The 19,434-nt window shown below is 38.5% G+C and overlaps 1 protein-coding gene across 1 annotated transcript; it reads right to left on the bottom strand.

The window, feature by feature from the left end:
* Positions 1-749: 749 nt before the first annotated feature.
* Positions 750-4,480, bottom strand: znf706 (zinc finger protein 706). Its single transcript, XM_022212869.2, has 3 exons — positions 4,347-4,480; positions 1,799-1,934; positions 750-1,623 (listed from the first exon to the last, which is right to left on the bottom strand). Exons 2-3 carry the CDS (start codon positions 1,931-1,933, stop codon positions 1,528-1,530), a joined length of 231 nt encoding a protein of 76 aa, XP_022068561.1. The 5' UTR covers position 1,934; positions 4,347-4,480; the 3' UTR covers positions 750-1,527.
* Positions 4,481-19,434: the final 14,954 nt, after the last annotated feature.

Here is a 19,434-nt window from a genome sequence, read left to right as displayed (position 1 = left end):
AATTTTTAAGAATTATCAGAATTTTCTTCCTGAAGTTTTAGCAAATTATCAGAAATTTGGGGAAATTTTTTGCAGATTTTTTGGATTTTTTTCAGACGAAACAATATTTTTTGGTGCCCATAAATGAGGACAACAGGAGGGTTGAACGGCCACCTAACACAAGGTATTTAAATCTTCAAGTGAAGCAAGTAAAAGGTTTTACGACCTGTGTGACTTGCTTTTGATCCATACAGTCACCTCTACTGGCAGCGGAGACTAATTTATTCATTAAAAAGTGTCACGGATTATTAACACTGCCTCCTGGGATGACGTCCAATTACTCTCTGAGCCTCACCGTCTTCCCTCCAGTAAATACTGTGTATACAAATATTTTCATTGCTATTCATTAATTATGGCACATTTACAAAGATAGGCAAGACCTGACATCCAAGGTCAGAGAGACTTCTATTTACTATTAAATGAGCAGAGAACTGCAGTCACTTTGGACGCCTTTGGTGCATTGAACTATCAAAATCTTGAAACTTAAAGAGCCAGTGTTAGTTCACCAAGCCAGAAAAGCAAGAATGGGCACGTACGTAGGATTAGTGTAAGTGACAGCCATGAGAAACTACCGTCAGTCCAGACAGGGTGGAGTCTTTCCAATACCATCTACTGAAAGACGCAATATCTACATGCAATCACTCTAATCCTTCCCATCAATTCCACAAAACATTATAATAGAACCTTAAAATAAAACAATACAGCACAAATACAACAAAGTAAAATTTATTAAAATGGTATAATACATCATTGGAGCATACATTCATTTTCCGAGCATATATGTTGCTGGCGAGCTCCCATAAAATTTAACTAACGTACAATTCATTGTAGCCGCTTGCAAATGGCTGACAGATTTCACATTTTTGTGACCCAACATGAAATTCTCTGATTAGCTCTATTAAAGATTGCAGTATAACAGGGCAGACAGCGCTGTGGAGGAGTTACACGGTGAACAGCTGAGCGTCACAGCCTCCTTTTGATTCAATACTCAAAGCACTAACAAAACGGATGAGGTCACTTTTGTCACTGCCTTAACTTTAATTCTCCCACCCAAGCCAAATCCACAGTTTACCTCAGTCGCTGTGTTTATCTATAGAGGTTCGATCAATCCACAAAAGCTTTGGATAAAAGAGGTACAAGAGCTAGCAGCGAGAAATATTCCTATATGCACAACACACCAGGGCAGTTGTGAGAAACTGTGTGAAATTAAAGGAGAGGAATCATCTTTCACCCCTTTTCATTGTTCATAGATCGTACAGGTCTACAGCGGCCCTGACATCAAAACTGCATTTGAGTCTAGCTCTGCATGTTTTTAAACACAAGCACATAGGACGGGATGGGAGGAAGCATTGCATCAACGGCAATCTGTCCTGTTAAAGGATAAATGAAGCTTCATGTTGGTTACATCAAATCATCCAATGCTGTCAGACTGACAAGTGCAGAGTTGGTACAGGGCCTTGGAGAGTTCGGTGTCCAGGTGGTGATCGCTTATGCCTCTACTCCTTCCAGCTCAGGGGGCAGAGGGGATTTTGGGTGCTTGCTCTCAAAGTGTTGCTTGAAGGTTTTTGGATCAGGCATCTGGGACTGCGGGAGGACACGAAAAATCCAACTATTAAAATCAAACTCAGGTATTAAAGTCTTATACTTCATTTAAACCATAAGTCTTAAAAATGGGAAGAACATAGCGTGTGATGTACAGACTTAAAAATGTGAATAAAACAATCCTTTTGCCTTTAGCTCTCTGGGTTGTCTGACTTACCCTGCACACAGCGCAGGTAAACACTAGCGCCGCCTTGGCTGCCGTCTTTTGATCATGACCCTTGGCCTTCTTCATCTCCGCCTGTTTCTTGGCATTTTTTTGCTGGGACTGAATCTTTTGATGCCCCCGTGCCATCCTAGCAAAAACAAGAACGAAAGCACAAATGACTTCATGTGTACTGATAAGCATCACCAGTCAGTCAGTAAAAGTTTATCAGCAGTTTGTGAGCAGAAGGGAGGTTGATAATTATATCAATCAAATGTCAGGTATGGGTGACAGGTCATGATAAATTATGAGACGGGCAATTCTGTTTATGCTGTATCAGCCTCTTACAAGATCAGTAAGTAACCTTATGGGCAGTCTAAAGTTTTATTGCTATAAACACTGTGCAAACCAAGAAAAGAGCTGGCTACACCCACTCAGCCAGAGTCAGGAAATGTAAACAATTTAAAGCTTCAGTTTGACCTGAGCTCAGATGCAGGTGCTTCGGGATAAACACACTCAGCAGACTGGGCCATAAAACCTGGGCTTACATTAAGGGAAGGGCTGACTGATTTCAAGACTAGAAGTTACCTTTATGTACCGCACTATCCTGCTCGCTCGCCTGAGAAAAACCTGCAGCTCTTTTCAATCTGACACTTCAGTTTTAAATTCTTTTTAAAGTACTGCTGTCAGGTTTTAAGATGACAGACAAGTTTGTAGCAATAGGCCCAGAACTGGCAGGTTTGCTACAAAGATATTTGCAATTGGCTTTTTTGGAGGGCGGTATCTGAGAAACAAGTTCTCTCTTGCCCACGTGCACATTTAAATGTTGATTTTTACTCTGTGGTTTTATAAACTAGTTTCTCCAGTCCAGTATGCACTCTGTCGAGGGAACTCTCACTAAGAACATTCCTGACAATGGTTTAGGTGGATAAAAGAAAAAGGGTTAGAAAATTTGCATACAGTGGATCCAGGGAATCCTTAAATTGAAAGGGTTGCTATGCAGGTGTCTGTAGCATTGCAAGTACTGGTTTAAATTACTTAAGATAGTAATACTGCAGTGGCTTATCCTTTAATATATATTAGGGTCAGATTAAGCTGTATCTGATATATTTCTATTCCTTAATATTTAAACTACTTACATAAATGAGCACCACACTGAGAAAAATGCTCTTCTCAAAACAATTTAAAAAAAGCTTATTTCAAGGAACCTTTACCTTGAAATAAGAGGGGAAAAAAAATCTTCCAATAGAACAAGTGAAAAATGGTTTGGTAAGATTTCTTGGAATAAGATACATTTAGAATAACGAGATCTTAAAATTAGCTGGGAAAACTTATTTTAAGTTATATTTTAGGTGTCAAGCTTAGGTGTCTTAAAATAAGCCAGACATGCTTTAAAAATAGCAATTTTTCACTTAAAAATAGATTTTTGCTTTCATGTAACCTCCTGATTTGAGATGTATTAAATGTATTTTGAGTTTTCTTGTAAAATGCAACTCAAAACAAGAAAATTTCAAGATTGTTTGACTTAACAAGATATTTAAGATGCATTGTCTTAAAACAAGTCAATCCATCTTGCTGAAATGAATTTATCGTAAATCAAGTGGGATGAGACATTTTGACTAAAGATAAGACAAATAGACTGGGTAAGATTTTGAGTTTTTGCAGTGCATAAAAAACAATCTCAATATTTAAACTTGTTAGGTTAATTCCTCATGCCAATGCACTTGTGTATGGCTCATAAATTTTAAATGAGTCATTTAAATGAGTGGCAGCTTTAACCCAAAGGCCTTCAAGAGGCCACAAGACAAAAACGAGCTGCAGGCTCCTTGATTTGGACACCAAACTTAATGACTCTAGATTAATGATAATGCAGCCCCCTTCTTTACATTTCAGTGTGTAAGTGGTGACCAACAGTATAGCCGAGAAGGGAGCTACCCACTTTACCCTTTTTGTGATCCAGCATTACTTGCTAGCAACTTCTATAAACAGCCCTCTGTCAGTCAGCAGTGTGTTCAGTGTTGAATACAGTTGGTTAACTTTTGAAAAATCTGGTAATTTACAGCTAATTACGCAATATATTTACTTAAATCAACACCATATGGTAAATGGATCATTAAAAAGTAAGCAGTGTCATTGGTGCCTTGGTATTTGGATATACGAGTATGTATCCGTGGTGTATTCCTCCAGATGTGGAGACAATAAGCAAAATACATTTGAATATGTTAGCATTAGCTAACTGTTTCTGTTTTGTGATGCGTTTTTATCCGGTGATATCTACTTTAATACGCCACAAACGTGCTCTCAGGTTACTTTTCTTCATACAAACCGTTAACTCGTCGAAGGCCGTTAAGTCCTTGACGTGACTCCAGTTTGTTTTCACCAATTCTTCTGCGAAGTGTCACTTATTAGCTTTAACGTGGTACATGCTAACATTAGCTCTGTAGCAAGTTAGCTCGCCGGCTAAACCGTATGGAGTTTTAACTGACCTCGGGGCTAATGGTAGCCATTAGCACTGACAGCGTTTTACCTTATAGTACATATTTATGAAAACAACAGCTCTTACCTGTTTTAAATAAGAGGACGTGTCGTTTGAAATGTGCCCACACACAAATATGACAGCTGCTCGGTTCTCACTGACAAGTGAACCGTCGATGCTGCATTCAGGGACACTCACAAGCTCACAAGACTCAGATATTTATAATCAATTCACGAGATTCAGAACTTGTTTGTGTGATTTGTTTTTGAACATAACTGATATAACTCAGAGATGCAGATGTTGGAAACAGTGTAAGGAATTTATTTTGAGGAATGAAACAGTAACATGAATGAACATCATAAAACTAATTAGAAGTATTGCTGTAATGGTTCATGGAAGAAGTAGTAATATTATAGTAGGTAATCTAACACTTCTTTCAGTCACAATCCACCTTGTTTTAGGTAGCATATGTGAGGAGCAAGGTAACAGGATCGTGGGATACAACATGTAAGCACATAGCGGGTGAAGGAATTCCTACGATTTTAGGAGGAACTTGAATGCACCGGTACTGCTATGTAATGGAAGTCAGCATGCTGCAGATACATGACATTGGCAATGTTGCCCCCCAGTGGCAGAGTTTAACTATTACATACAACGTCTTTACATGCACAACAACACAAACAGAGAAAGCAAGGCATTTAGAGACATTAAATTATTAAAAGAATCATAATTTGTCAAATTGAATCCAATCAGGAAAGTACAACAGAAGAAGACAGCTTAAAAAGATGATTTATTTGCAATTATTGCTTCATAATGATCTCAAATTGGAAATTAGATTCTATCCACTGAGGTATAAAGCCTGCCTGCTTGTTTCAAATTCACAGATGAAATACTTTTCTAATGTAATTCTCAGTTTTGTAAGCATTCTGACATTTCAGATTAAGTTTTATTTATATAGCAAATTTAAACCAACCTGAATTGAAACCTATTCTAGTTCAGGGGCAACATTCAGCCCAATTTGATCTCAAGCAGGCAGGACCAGTGAAATCCCAGCATAATAATGTATAAATAAACAACTCCAAATGTTTTCCTTTGTTTTAGTACAAAAAAAAAAAAAGTAAGAAACTATCTTTTCACAAAACACATTACAGCTTATAGATCACAGATTATCTACAAGGGCACAAAACATTTCGTCATAGGTATCTGGAACTGAACAATATACTATTTTACTTTAAAAAAAAACAAAAAACAAGGCAATATACTACAAAAATGACAAAATGAAAAGCGAAAAACAAAATGACGAAAAATGAGACAAACGACATGAAACAAACAAAAAAAAGACAAAAATTGTGACAAAAAAGTTAGAGCGACAAAAAAAATGGACAAATTACACAAATGACAGACGAGACAGAAAATGACAAAAGCGTGAAACTAAATGACAAAAATTATGCACAAAACAATGAAGTAAACACAAAACGACAAGAAATAAGACAAAAACCGCAAGCAAGACAAAAAGGAAACAAAACAACAAAAGCGAGAAACAAAATGACAAAAATGTGAGAAACAAAATTCAGACAAAAATACAACAAAAACAAGACAAAATATTACAAAAATTAAACAAAATGACAAAAAAAAGAGCAATCTAGTATTTTACTGTATGATCAAGATAACTTGTCATAGTCTGGAAATTATTTTAAATAAATAGTTTTACAAATTGCAGTTAATGTCTTCTCTATAGTTTTTACACTTTAGAAAGTCATCCTGTGGACCAGAATGGACCCTCTGGAGGGCCAGTTTTCGCCCGCGGGCTGCATGTTTGACACCCCTGATTTAGACAGATGACGGATTTCAATTAGGCAATGTTCCTCGGTTTAAAGTAGCACCCTTTTACCACACAGTAAATATGTTAGTCAGATTTCAGTGATGAGTCAAAGATGACTAATATTCCTGCATGAGCATGAAGGTCGGTTGTCAGTGGCCTTATAAGTGGCTGATAATGGTTCTTGTGGAGTTATTTTCAGCCTTTCATAAGAGAGGCAATGAAACTCAAAGAGGAAAATGTGAAAATGACACTAAAGACAAAAACAAAACCTTTTTTATCTGATGATGGTTATGAACATATACAGGTAATTTAGTGCTCATACACTAAAAGATCATTACATTGAAACTGAGCTAAGGTAAAGGGAGATAACAGGGACATTTTTGTATCACTGTGGGTTATTTAACAAAACTATGTTATGTTATGCAGTGTTTTCTAGCTCCATTTGAAGTTACACTACTGCTCATTAATAATAACACTGTGAATTTGCAGTTTTTAATGTCACATGCACATCATTTGCTACAACTAATAATTAATTTAGGATCGCTGTAGCAGTCTTTCAGTTTTACTTTAATGATATAGCGGCAACAACATGTATCATCTCATTGTGCTTCACAGTGTACAGTGAAGACAACCCAAATTTTGAAAAGAGAAACCCACCAGATGCAAAGAGTCCTTTGGATTCCCTTTAAACATGTCATGATATGGTGATGTGAACCCAAGCAGCAGGCGAACGGGCAGGCAGGTGAAATAATGACTTATTGTGTAAATAACAGAAAACACTCGAGAGGCACGGGTAAGACAGAATGGAAAAGGCTAAACTGAACTGACGGTGACGACAAGGCCGTGATGAACTTTAAGACTAACTAAACTAATACTAAACAAAGGGGGACGGTCCAGATGGCCGTGGAGGCCAAATAATAGAAACTAAAACACGGAGGGAAGATAACTCACAGAAGTCCAGGTTTTTTGGGAGACGGGATGGAGGCAGAGTTCCGGCAGCAGGCAGAGGGAGTATGGCGAGAAGCGTGTGGCATGCGGTCAGTGAGAGGCGGGTATCTAGCATAAAGCACAAACAGAGTCCAGACAGCGAATTGTATGAGACGGCTTGTAGCTTGTTGAGTCCGGTGTGCAGAGAGCAGAGTTCCGGTGCAATGATCCAGTACTGAGGCGTGGGGAGAGCTGGGCTTTATGCAGCGCTGATTGTTCATTCACTCCAGCCGTGCTGGGAGCACAGCCGCTCCTCATTAGCCTGACGAGCCCGATCACTGGAGCAGGCGTGACAAAACAACCACTTTGCGAAAGTAAGAGGGAACAAGAAGTCCCTTCTTTACTCGTAAGAAGAAAAAAAAATACAAAAACTTAGAACCAGGCACAGGGAAGGCAGACGTGTGCCTCGACTCGTTGGGGTGAGGGGATAGTAGGATAGCAGAGCGCTGAATAATGTAAGTAATATACATTGCCCAGCCAAAAAAAAAAAAATCACACTAATATTTTGATGGACTGCATTGAGCTTTGACTACGGCACTCATTCACTGTGGCATCGTTTCGATAAGCTTCTGCAATGTCACAGCATGTATTTCTGTCCAGAGATGCATTAATCTTTCACTAAGATCTTACATTGATGATGTGAGTAGGTGTGAGCCCCATGAATCCTGATATCGTCATCTTGGATCATGTCCATCAGGGAAGAAAAACTCCATTGATATAAAGACCTGGTCATTCAGTATTCAGGTAGTCAGCTGACTTCATTCTTCGGGAACATAACATTGCTGAACCTGACCAACCCCAGATCATAACCCTGACCCCTGCAGGCTGACAGGCACCAGCCATGATGAGTGCATCACTTCATCCGCCTCTCTTCTTACCCTGATGCCCCCATCACTATGGAACAAATCTGGACTCCTCACACTTGATCTTCTTCCATTGCTTCAGAGCCCAATCTTTATGCTGTCTAGCAAACTGAAGCCTTTTTTTTTGATGAGCCTCACTGATGAATGGTTTTCTTAGAGCTGCAGCTGTTTAGTCCCAATCCTTTGAGTTCCCTTTGCATTGTGCATGTGGAAATACTCTTACTTTCACTAAACATAGTCATGAGTTCTACTGTTGATTTCCTGCGATCATCTAAGAGTTTGTTCCAACCACATTTTTTCCTCAAAGATGATGGTTCACCACTATCCTTCAGGTTTTAATAATACGTTGGATGGTCCTGATTTTAGTAGTTTCATCTCCTTAGTTGTTTTCTTTGCTTGATGCAGGCTAATAATTTGACCCTTCTGAGACAGATCAACATCCTTTCCATGACCACAGGATATGTCTTCCAACATGGTTGTTTAAGAAAGAGAAGCTCCTCCCTGCCTTAGCTAGGGTTAAATAAGTTGTTGCAGCTTAAACATATTCATCAGTGCAGTAATTATCCAATGGAAGGCTCTTACCTGTTTGCTTAGTTAAATCTAGGCGGTAACTTTTATTTTGACCAGGCTGTCTATAACATCATGTCAAAAGAAATCAGTTTTAGTTTACATAAATAGCCCAACATTAATATGAAAATAACAATATGGTCCAATTTTACCCTGATGAGTGTCTCTCTATTCATACTAAACAAGCCTAACTAACAACAGTGAGTTGTTACTGCATTTTATTTATATTACCGCTCCAATTTTTTACTGCTCTTGTTTTTCCAGGTGTGTTTGTACCCAAATTAGACATTCAAATTCAAATTAGATACCAGCATTATAAAATGTGCTGTTTGTCGGATCCTTTTATTTCTTGAATGTTTTGCCCCACATTCTCTGTTAGATTTATAATTTAAATGAAATACTTCAAACCTGTTGTTCACAGGATGAAAACTCTTTGAAATCTACTTCAAGTTTGAGAGAGAAGCGATAAAAGACATCCTCCCTCAGAGCAACACCAGGGGGCAGGTATGGAGGAGGACTTAGACTGAAAATGTACCACCAGCATCCACAACATGTGCACACAAGCACACTTTACTGAAACACACTTAACTGCTGCCATGTTAAACAGTTTAACTCATCATCATAACAATCTCAGCTTCCACTCAATTATTTATTAACTCTTATTTTTAATCGCAGCTCTACAAACACTGGCCTGCACAGACCATAATGTGTGTGTGGGCTGCATTAGATGTTTATCTCTTCTATGTGTGACTGTGGTTTTGGCATCTGGTTGAAACAGTGGAACCGTTCAGCACCGTTCAGTATTTGACTAAATTTCAGCTACTATGTAAATGACCTGCAGTTATCTCATGATGGAAACACAGAGAAGCTGTCTCAGTTACACCAAAACATCAGCGAGTCTGTTAGGAAAACAGGAAAAGCACAGTTGTTGTTCGTCCTCTTATGAGTTGCGTTCATTCATTCGTCCTTATTAGAGAGACTGAGCAAACAGAGTGTGTGTGAGCTATTTCGGCTCCTGTTGGAAATCTTCCTGACAGTTCGGTGTCACGACTTTTCTTGAGAGAAATCTTATCATTGTGAGAAAAGCCTCCAGCCAGCGCCGTTGCATCCCTCCAACCCCCACTCCTGCCTTTTCCCCCCCCCATCCTAAGAAAAGAGAGACAATCTTTTCAGTCCTTTGTGAAAGCGGGAAATATCTCTCAAGAGAGAAGGATGTGATTATGCTTTCAGAAAGCAAAAGAAAGAAGGTGGGGGGAAGAAAATGACAAAAGCCACACATTGCTCAAGTTCCCCCACCCTGGAGGATGTTGTGCAGGGACTTGCTAGCTTAGGTTTGGGGTGGGGTTGTCCAGCCTCAGGGCCTGTGTGAAAGCAAATCTTCCAGGTGTCAGCTATTCAATAGTAGAGGAGAATATTATCTGGCTGTCTATTGTTTGTATGAATAAGCAGGGGTTTGCCACAGACAGCCTGAGATTTTTTCTTTTTTTATCCTATTTGGGTTCTTACTTCCCGCCACAAGCGCTTTCAGGTTCACTCGTGTAAATTATCTTTTACCTGTCAGGGGACAGTTTCTGTTTTTTGTCTCTTGCTGCATATCCAAAGAGATTTCAAGAGCTTTTAAAGATGCATTTCAGTCTTTATCCTCACACAGAAAGGGGAGAGCGGTGACTATGATGGGTGACCTCCATGTTTGGTTAGAGGCTGTTGAGGGAAGAGGAAGTCGGATTTCATCTTCCCTATTAGCCACTTCCTCTCCCTGCTCCCGCTTCACGCTTTTCCCTTTTTTTCTCCTCCAAACCAACAGGTTTTGCCACAGTCCACTGCTGTGACATGGCACAATGTTGCCAGACCAGTCGGACCGTACACAAGCCGTGACACAGTCACAACACATCCACATGCTGGTTACTTTCACTGCAGCCTTCAGAGGCCTCGAGCCACGTGACATGACACACAGAAATAGCACTCAGAGTTTCTTAGTGGAGGGTTGGTTTTACAGTGTAACAAAAGAAGTAAAAATTAAACCGCCGTGTTTTCCTGCTCATTGCTTCATTAAAGCTGACCCTGAGATGCCCCGAGAAATTGCATCAAGAATGCAAATCTTGCCTTCAGGGAGAAAAAAAAAGTTAATTTCTTACCTGGACACACAGAGTACGGCTGAAGGAGAGGCGAGGTCTCGGGTCGGGCAGACATAAGCCGGTCAGACAGAGGCTGATTGTGAAGGCGCTGACAGATCAGCAACAGCAGCAGCTCTCTGATATTTGGGCCAAATGTGACTGTGGGTGAATGGAGTCAACAGCGCTGGATCGACTGACAGTTTGAACGCAAATGTAGAGGAATTGGTAGTAAGGAATATATATTACGTTTGAGCAGATTTTATCTACGCTGGTAAAGTTGTAATTGAGGTTTAAATATGGGAGGAAGAGCTGAAATATATTCATGTTACTTTGTATGATGCCCCACAAACATTATCAATCAAACTTTGACTGTACTTACATACAGTTAGAAGTGCTTTATGACGGACTGACAAACTAACAAAATACAGTAAAAGACAGAAAAATAAAACAACTGGACACTATGGCAGACAAATGAAAAATGGAGAATACAATCTTTTTTAAGATCTAAAAGCAATGACGCAAAGAATTAAAATAAATGAACGCAAAATAGTTTCATTAAAACTTAGAAAGCATTTATTCTTGGCTCAAACCAGCAGCTTTGCCAAAAAAGCACTTCTGATGTTAGATTAAGTTATTTGTGAAAAGTTTTGGTCATTGTTTAAGTTGAAAGTGAAGATTTAGAGGCAACCCGACTGACATTCTTCCCTGGCCCCATCAAAAAAAAGAAGATAAAACAGTGCAGAAATACATATTAACAGAAAAGAATACTTTTTTCCTTTGGAAAAGTAAGTATTGTTGTAATTTTTTGTGGAGAAATCGGGCTCAAAAGTAGCTGAAATGCAGTGTTCCAAATGTTTTCAATTTTTAAAAAAACAATTTTACACTCATACACATAATAAAAATATCAATACTAATTGAAAATAACACTGAAATTTAAAAAAAAGAATCTTACCTCAAAACTCACCTACAAGCTTTAATTGTAAATTATTTACAAACTTTTTCTGGCCATTAAAAGCTCCAGAAAACAGCAAATAAACAGAGCTTTGATCAAGATTTTCTTAAATGACCTTTTCAAAGGTCAAGAGTGAACTTGCACATTCACTTTGTAATGAAAATCAAAAATAAACAGTAAATGTCCATGTTTAGTGTAAAATAACATTGAAAAATAGTGGAAATGACCAGAAAATTCATTTTTTTAATATTTCATTTTATTTCTATTTATGAGATAAAACTATTAATTTCAAATTTGATGGTGTGAATTAACATATACCCCAAAGTGAGATGAAATTCAGAGACAATTAAGTGAAAAAAATTCTGTAATTAAACGTATATGATGCTGATTTTAAGAATTCATACTTGAAAGTTGATATTAGTCCAGCTACAAGCCGCTACAGTTCTGTCTTCCCTCTTCATCTGTCCAAACCTCTGATTTTTCTCCCTGCTGCTCATCTGGACGACAACACTTCGCCTCTCACCTCTCTGCCTCCGACTCAGCTGAGAGTTTCTCTACTCAAACATTTAGACTCAGACACTTAATCCTGGCCAAGTCCAGACAAGCTGCTTCTCCTGCGAAAAAACTCCTGGTATGTGGGATACACCTTTCACCTCTCTCACATAGTCGGACTCACACAAACACACACACATACACACACTTAGAGAAAGGTATTCGCGGCTTGTGGCCCCTGACTTTCCAGTCTTGCCCATGCCTGCTTGTGGCAGCTTGCACAGTAGCCCTCACACCGTTTAAGCTGTCATATCGCCACATGGCAGACATTCCTGCAAGCAGAAGTCATATAGAGAAAGGTACAGATAAGAGAAAAGACTATGCAGAACCATTATTTTGATTAAGGCAAGCAAAACACATTTCCAGCTTTGTTTTCTGAGTAGAGTTAATGATTCATGGATGGACCTGAACACAACACACCCCTGGGCACTTCAGTGTAAAAGCCACAGTCTTGCAGCAGCATTTATGTTGGTTTTGCATGTTTGTAGTTGGTTTCATGGTACTTTTGCACCAAGAGGTGGTAGTTTTTCATGGGTTTAAAGCTGCTTTGCATCACTCTCTGTTGGTTTTGTGTCACTGTGTGGTAGTTTCACATCTTCTTGTGGTAGTTTTGCATCTCAATAGTTGTTTTGCATCTCTTTATGGTTGTATGGCTTCTAATTGTATTAGTTTGATGTCTCGCTGTGGTAGTTATGCATCTAATTAGTTGTTTTGCATTGTTTGTTGTGGTTGCTTGGTTTCTATTTGCATTCACTACCTGTCTCTTTGTGGTAATGTTGCTTCTCTCTGTAGTTTTCATTCTTTTTGTAGTTTGGATGTCTTTGCAATCATTTTATGTTTCTGGATATAGAATATCTTTGTGCTCATTGTGTATCTCTGTCTTGCAGTTGGCGTCTCTTTGTGGAGGTTTTGTGTCTCTGTGTCGCTAGTTTCCATCTTTTTGTGGCGGTTTTGTTTCTATTTAGTCATTTGCATCTCTTTATGGTCATTCTGTGTCTTCATGTCAGTAGTTTTCAACACTTTGTGGTAGTTTTGTGTCTTGATGTGATAATCTGATTCTGTACATGGTTGCTGTGTGTCTCTTTGTGGTTGTTTTGGGCCTCCATGTGGTAGTTTGCATCTCTGTGTGGGCACTGTGTATCTATATGTGGTGATTCTGTGTCTGTGTTAGTTTGCTTTACCTTGTGGTTGTTTAGTTTCTGTGTGGTAGTTTGCATTTCTTTGGGATGGTTTTGAATCTTGATGTGGTACTTCACACGTTTTGTGGTGGATTTGTGTGTCTTTGTGATAGTTTTCATTAATATGTGGTCAAATTTGTGTCTCTTTGTGGCAGTTTCTTTATGATTGTTTTGTTCGTATTTGTACTATTTTGCATCTCTTTGTGGTGATTTTGTGTGTCTTTGGGGTAGTTTGCACTTCTATGTGGTCATACAGTGTCACTATGTAGCCATTTTGTGTCTTTATGTGGTAGTTGCATTACTTTGTGATTGTTTTGTGTCTCCGTGTTGGTAATTTGCATCTTTTTGTGGTGGTTTTGTGTGTCTTTGTGATAGTTGCATTAATATGCAGTCATTTGTGTGTCACTGCGTAGCCATTTTGTGTCTTTATGTGGTAGTTTGCATTACTTTGTGGTAGTTTTGTATCTCTGTGTGGTAGTTTGCATCTCATTGTGGTTGTTCTGTGTTTTTATATGATAGTTTGCATCTCTCTGTGGTCGCTGTTTGTGTCTTTGTGGTTGTTGTGTATTATGCTTTAGTTGTTTCCAATGAGCAGTGTTTCAAACACGGGCACAGACAGGCCCGATCAGCAATCCATCCACACTAAAAGGAAAACGTAGTAATAAAGTTGAATAGAGATTGAGTAATAAAGTTGAATAGAACATTTTTCCTCTCTTTTGTGTCTCTGTTGTTGCTCTCTCACTGAGTGTGTGCTGTCAGGAGAAAAGGACTCCACCTGTATTTATCTAGCAGTCCCATTTAAACACACATAGAGAGAGCTAAGCCAATGCCCAGGTGCTCTGTAAAACAAATTGGACAAGGGAGGATAGTAGTGATCATCAGCAGGGCACGCAAACACATGCTTGCTAGTAACACACAAATGCAAACACGCTCTCGCACACACTGGTGACGGTTAAACTGAATCTGGAACGTAATTTTTGGATTTCCATACTCGAGCGCCTCAAGGCATTCATAGGCAAAAAGCCCGCATTTTGTCATGCAAACACTTTCAGAAGAAATCAAACCAGTTTGAGTCCAAACCGTTTCTGAAACCCCAGATAAGAACTAGCTGAGAGGAGCAAGTTTTTTAATAAGAACTTTAAAAATAAACTCATTCTATAAACAAGTAACTGTAAAATTTTGTAGTAGTGCAAGGAGTACTGAGATCTTTTACAGCCATCTGAGAAGTGGAACAAAATGTACTTTTCTTCACTGTTTTTAAGATATGGGATAATTTCATGTCTTTGGACCTCAGTCAGTTCTTCAATGAAAACATCTCAAAAGTTTGAAGGGGAAATGGACCTTTGTACTTACTAATAAATCATAGAAATCTATAAACCAATAAGTCCTCTGCGAGACACTTTTGGTGTAAAATCTGTTTCTGAATAGGCAGGTTATCTATATGTGGCTTAAAATTTCAACAGAATAACTTTATTCTAAGGTAAGATAAGAATGAACTTTATAATTTGTGAAGGAAATCCTTGAAATGAAGGGTAGAATGTAGGGAAGACACAAAAACATGGAAAGCAACTCTGTTTCAAAACTTCAAAAAGTCGACACAGTTTATAGGAGATACATTCAGCATGGTGAAACACCTTCTAGGATTGATGTGCAGAGAAGTATGAAAACATCTAGTTTGTAGAGGCTGTAAAATGTAAACAGTAAAGGATCTATGCATGTCCACCTTAGTAACACCTGCTAGTACTTGGAAAAATGTTGTTTAGTGTGATTCCAGTTTTTCCAGTTTTGTAAAATGCAAAGCCTAATGAAAGAAATTAGTTTTTGCTCTTTATTATTATTTTTTTGCTCCTCCAAGGAACGCGGTGGCGTTATGTGACGATCGGCATGCGTTTGTCCGTCTGTTAGTCTGTCTGTGTGCAACATTACTCAAAAACTGACCAACGAAGTTGGATGAAATTTTCAGGCAAGGTCTGAAATAACACGAGGACCAAGTGATTAGATTTTGGCAGTGATCTGGCTTATAGTCTGGATTTGATAAACATTTCTGTGTCATTATCAGATAGCGGCACTGTAGCTATGACAACAAGTGAACGCTACGTCAGCTGCCTGCTGATGATCACATGATTACAATCCTACTACAAATCCACTGCTGCAGACTTATCAGACTTATCCCAAAGCAATAGTAGAGTTTAACAGGTAACAGATAAGCACAGTTCATAGTATATTCATAGTGTATTTGTGTAAGAATACCCTTCAATTGCCTCTTAATAAGAAAATGTGTTAAAATGGGAAATTGAAACAGTTTTAATATGATGTCTATGATGTGATATCTATGGAAAAAACAAATGACAGACTGAACTGAACAGGTAAATGATTAACACATATCACTTAACAGAGACTATATATATTTGTAAAAGCACATTTGCATTAATATTTGATGCTTTGAAATGAAAACAGCAAAAAATAAAAAAATAAGAGACTCACTGATCAACCAACAACTGTCCCACTGTCTTTGGCACATTACAATTAAATATTATGTTAATTTTAAACTTGCGCCATTAATATGCATGAATACGTCATTAACTCCCAGCCCAGAGTGCTTTTCTTGTTTGTTTTTGTAGTGAATGTATTATAACTTTGTTTTACTGCACAAAAGACATTCTGGAGTTGTCTATACATCTAGCCAAAGTTCTTCTGTTTCCATAGAGGTGCAGGACTTTATTTTGCAGTGAAAAATGTGAATAAAAACGTGACAGGAGCAGAATAATATCCAGAAACCACTTGAGGGGGTAAAGGGGAGTATTTAGAGTCAGTAGTGGGTATATTTTGTGCCTCACCTCAGCGATGACCCACTCATTGTATGAGACACACACTCACAGTGTTTGCTCTGGCCGGGTAATCCCAAACACTGCGATCTCTTCATACAATAGCTTCATTAAGGGGACAATGGTGTCGTGTCAGCTAATGACAGGGCTCCTCCCTGCTGTCCGTCTGCTCTGAGATTACCTGAAACACTCAGACAAGTGAGGATTGCAATGTGAGGGGGGAGTTAAATCAATGCAGCAGTGGATGGTAAATCTGCCCTTAAATTCTCCTAATCCCTCATTATAAACACATTTTTCATGATTATTCTTTAAATATATGGGATAAAATCATATCTAAATGAGTAGGAATACATTTTTCCTGCTTTCAAACTGACTTTTCTGTGTTATTGCAGCGTCTTCAGTGCTCGCAGGTGAGGTGGGCCTCTACCTGGTCCGACAGCCAATCAGAGCCGCGCTCCGCTCGGCAGCAGCCAATCGGGAGCCGTCTCGCCCTCACCCTCAATTCTTTCTCACTGTGAAAGAATTTCAGCCAAAGTTGACCCGCTGCCATTAAAGCCAGCCAAGGCAAATATTAGGTTATAATGCGGGGCGGCGGGATGTGTTGATATTTGTCATTACTTAAAAAAGAAGGGATCGGCTGCTGCTGGTGGTGGGGACAAATAAAAAAAAAGAGAGAGAGAGAAGGAGGAAAAAAAGCGGCTTTACCTGTCCAGGTGGAGCGGAGGAGAGACAGCAGAGAGCGGAGGAGGGAGAAAAAAGAAGCGGGGCGAGAAAAAGTCGACTTACCTGTAGCCCAACTTCTGGCAGCTCACTCACTCCGTTACCTGCTCCGACTTGAAAGTCCAGTTTCACAAGGAAGAACCGGAGAGGAAGCGAAATATGTCACAGGAGACAGACAAGTAAGTGGTCGAGCAGGAGGAGAGGATGTTCGGTGCTTTCTGCATGGAGGGGGCTCTCGGTTTTCTTGACAGATTTTAATCAAAACAAAGCCCGACTGTCTAATCGGACTGACTTTGTAGCTCTAAGACTTAAAAATAATGTATTTTTTTATTCCTTTTGGATCATTTCTGACACATTTGAGAGACTTATTTTAGGCCTGAAGCAGCAAACTTGGCTCCGTGGATTTCATTAGAGCTGAATTCGCCATTTTTAACTGATGGAAAAGCCTTCAAAGTGCAAGGACTGTTTGTTTTACTGGAAACACTCTTTGAATTAAATTTAGATTCATTGCTTTACTTGTGGATTGCTTTATATTTGTCTTTATTTTAGGCCTCCGGTGTTTGTTTGCATGTGAATGAGGACAAGTTGTGAAGCCTGATGGCCTTCTGTGCTGTTTTGTAACACTAGAAACTCCTTTATTTATGGACTATTATTAAGAAATGAACCACTGGACTGCACTCATAGCTGAGAGGACAGTCATTTCTTACTTTATTTTCACAGAAGGATTTAGAAAATACTCTTTTTTTAATCATAATGATAGTAATAAGTCTGATTTAACATACAGAAATCTGCTGCGTTTCACATTTTTGTTGATCTAATGCAGTTGTAAAGAAAATAACTGTAATAATAATAATTAAAATGATCCCTTACTCATGTCGAAGCTGACAAATTATTATTTCAATAGTAGCTTTTGTGTGTGTTTAAATGTAAAAAGTGAAAAGCAGCGTTTACTCCCGTTTTGTATATTTAAATTTTATGTATTTCAATGTTAAACAGCTGAAAGTGTTGAAGTGTGGTGGCGTGTGGTGAGTTTTTCTGTCACTCTGAAGTGCTGCTGTCTCCTCCATCAGTGGGAACAACAGGTGTCTGCCACTATTTTGACACGCAGGGCTGATATTTAAACCTATCCACCTGAGTAGAGATGTTCGAATCATAAACAAGAACCCTGTGGCCTTTTCAGACCTGCACTAGTTGGCCAGAAGTTGTGACATACGTCAATTCAAACAAAGAAGTAAAGGATTTTTTCCCCCTTTTTTTTAGCTGCGAAGTTCAGGAATTACATGCAGGAATAAGAACAGCATCCAAAAGTATAACTAGAACAGTGTTGTTTAATTTTATGATGTGAGTTGACAGCAATAAGCCTACAATATAACGTGCTGGAACACCAGCAACTTTTTTTAAATAAAGGCTTGACATTACTAATCAGGGGCAGGATGAATGTGTTTAATTTGGCAGCTTAATGTCAGTTGGAGAAACCACAAAGCTATTACATATTGTAAATTAATTACATACAGCAGATTTCACAGGTATTAAGAACATGTACCAGATGAACCCTCTGAGCTCCTATCAGCTTATACTTCTATATATATATATCTCTCAAAGTTATAGACAATTCAAGAGAGGCAGATTTCATGTCTTATGTCTTATTATTATGAATATGATTACTGTTGTAGATGTTACTATGGTTAATTATTAAGTTCTGCATGCTAAGCTTTACTGTGTTTCCTTTTTTTTCTTTTCTTTTTTATGTCTTGTATAAGATAAAAAGCTTTTATACTTTGCCTTGTTGTGGACAGCAAGCCATGAGGCATTTATCAACCTTTTATTGTTTCAGCTTATGCTTTTTCTGTCATATTTGCTTTTTATGCTTATATGTACATGTGCTTATTGCTGCTGTTGCATTTTTAGTCACTGTGAGCTCATTTTTCATTGCAATATAATGTACTGCACCTCTGTGCAAACAACACAACTATGGCTAGAAGTAGACAGTAGTGTGACACCAACTGTTAGACAAATGTTGAAAGTGACTGTTTATTAAAAAAAATGGAATCAACCAATGCCCACAAGTGTTGCCAATACTGGAAAAAACGGTGGCTGTATGTGCTGTAGATATTTTACAACTTGCATGGTTTTTATGTTTCCATACGTGCCTATAATCTGCTCTGAGTACAGTAAACACAGCCTGCAGTTCAACCAGGTCCAGCCAAAAACTCTGATAGTTTTTCTGTTTACAGTTGTGACGGTCAGTTTCTGACGCAGGAGTACAGTAATTTAGTTTTTTCCCACAATCTATTTATTGCAAAGGCTTTATTTTTGGCAAAAATTTTAAATGACATATGTAGAATAAAATGATTTTAATGAAATATCACTATTATAAGCTGAGATGTGGTAAATTTTCCTGATGGAATGAGATGCCAGAGATGAGTAGTTCAAGGACTGCTGGAAAGTTGGAAATCCAATGATTTTTTCTGTTTTCACAGTTTCTGACTCTGACAAAGAAGTGAAATTTAAGTGATTTTTAAAAATAATTACATGCCTTCCAAACCCCTATGGCAGGTTTTAAGGTTCAGAGGGTTTGTATCAATATTTCCTCTA

The sequence above is a fragment of the Acanthochromis polyacanthus genome, chromosome 11 (genome assembly GCF_021347895.1).
Source record: "Acanthochromis polyacanthus isolate Apoly-LR-REF ecotype Palm Island chromosome 11, KAUST_Apoly_ChrSc, whole genome shotgun sequence".
In the NCBI taxonomy this organism is placed as follows: Eukaryota; Metazoa; Chordata; class Actinopteri; family Pomacentridae; genus Acanthochromis; species Acanthochromis polyacanthus.
The sequence above is the reverse complement of the archived record's forward strand: the minus strand, read 5'-3'. Positions and strand labels throughout refer to the sequence as shown.

Coding starts and splice junctions, on each gene's coding strand:
- znf706 (XM_022212869.2), bottom strand. CDS start 1,933: ATGGCACGGGGGCATCAAAAGATTCAGTCCCAGCAAAAAAATGCCAAG. Junction 1,624..1,798: donor TTACCTGCGCTGTGTGCAGG/GTAAGTCAGACA, acceptor GTCCTCCCGCAG/TCCCAGATGCCTGATCCAAA.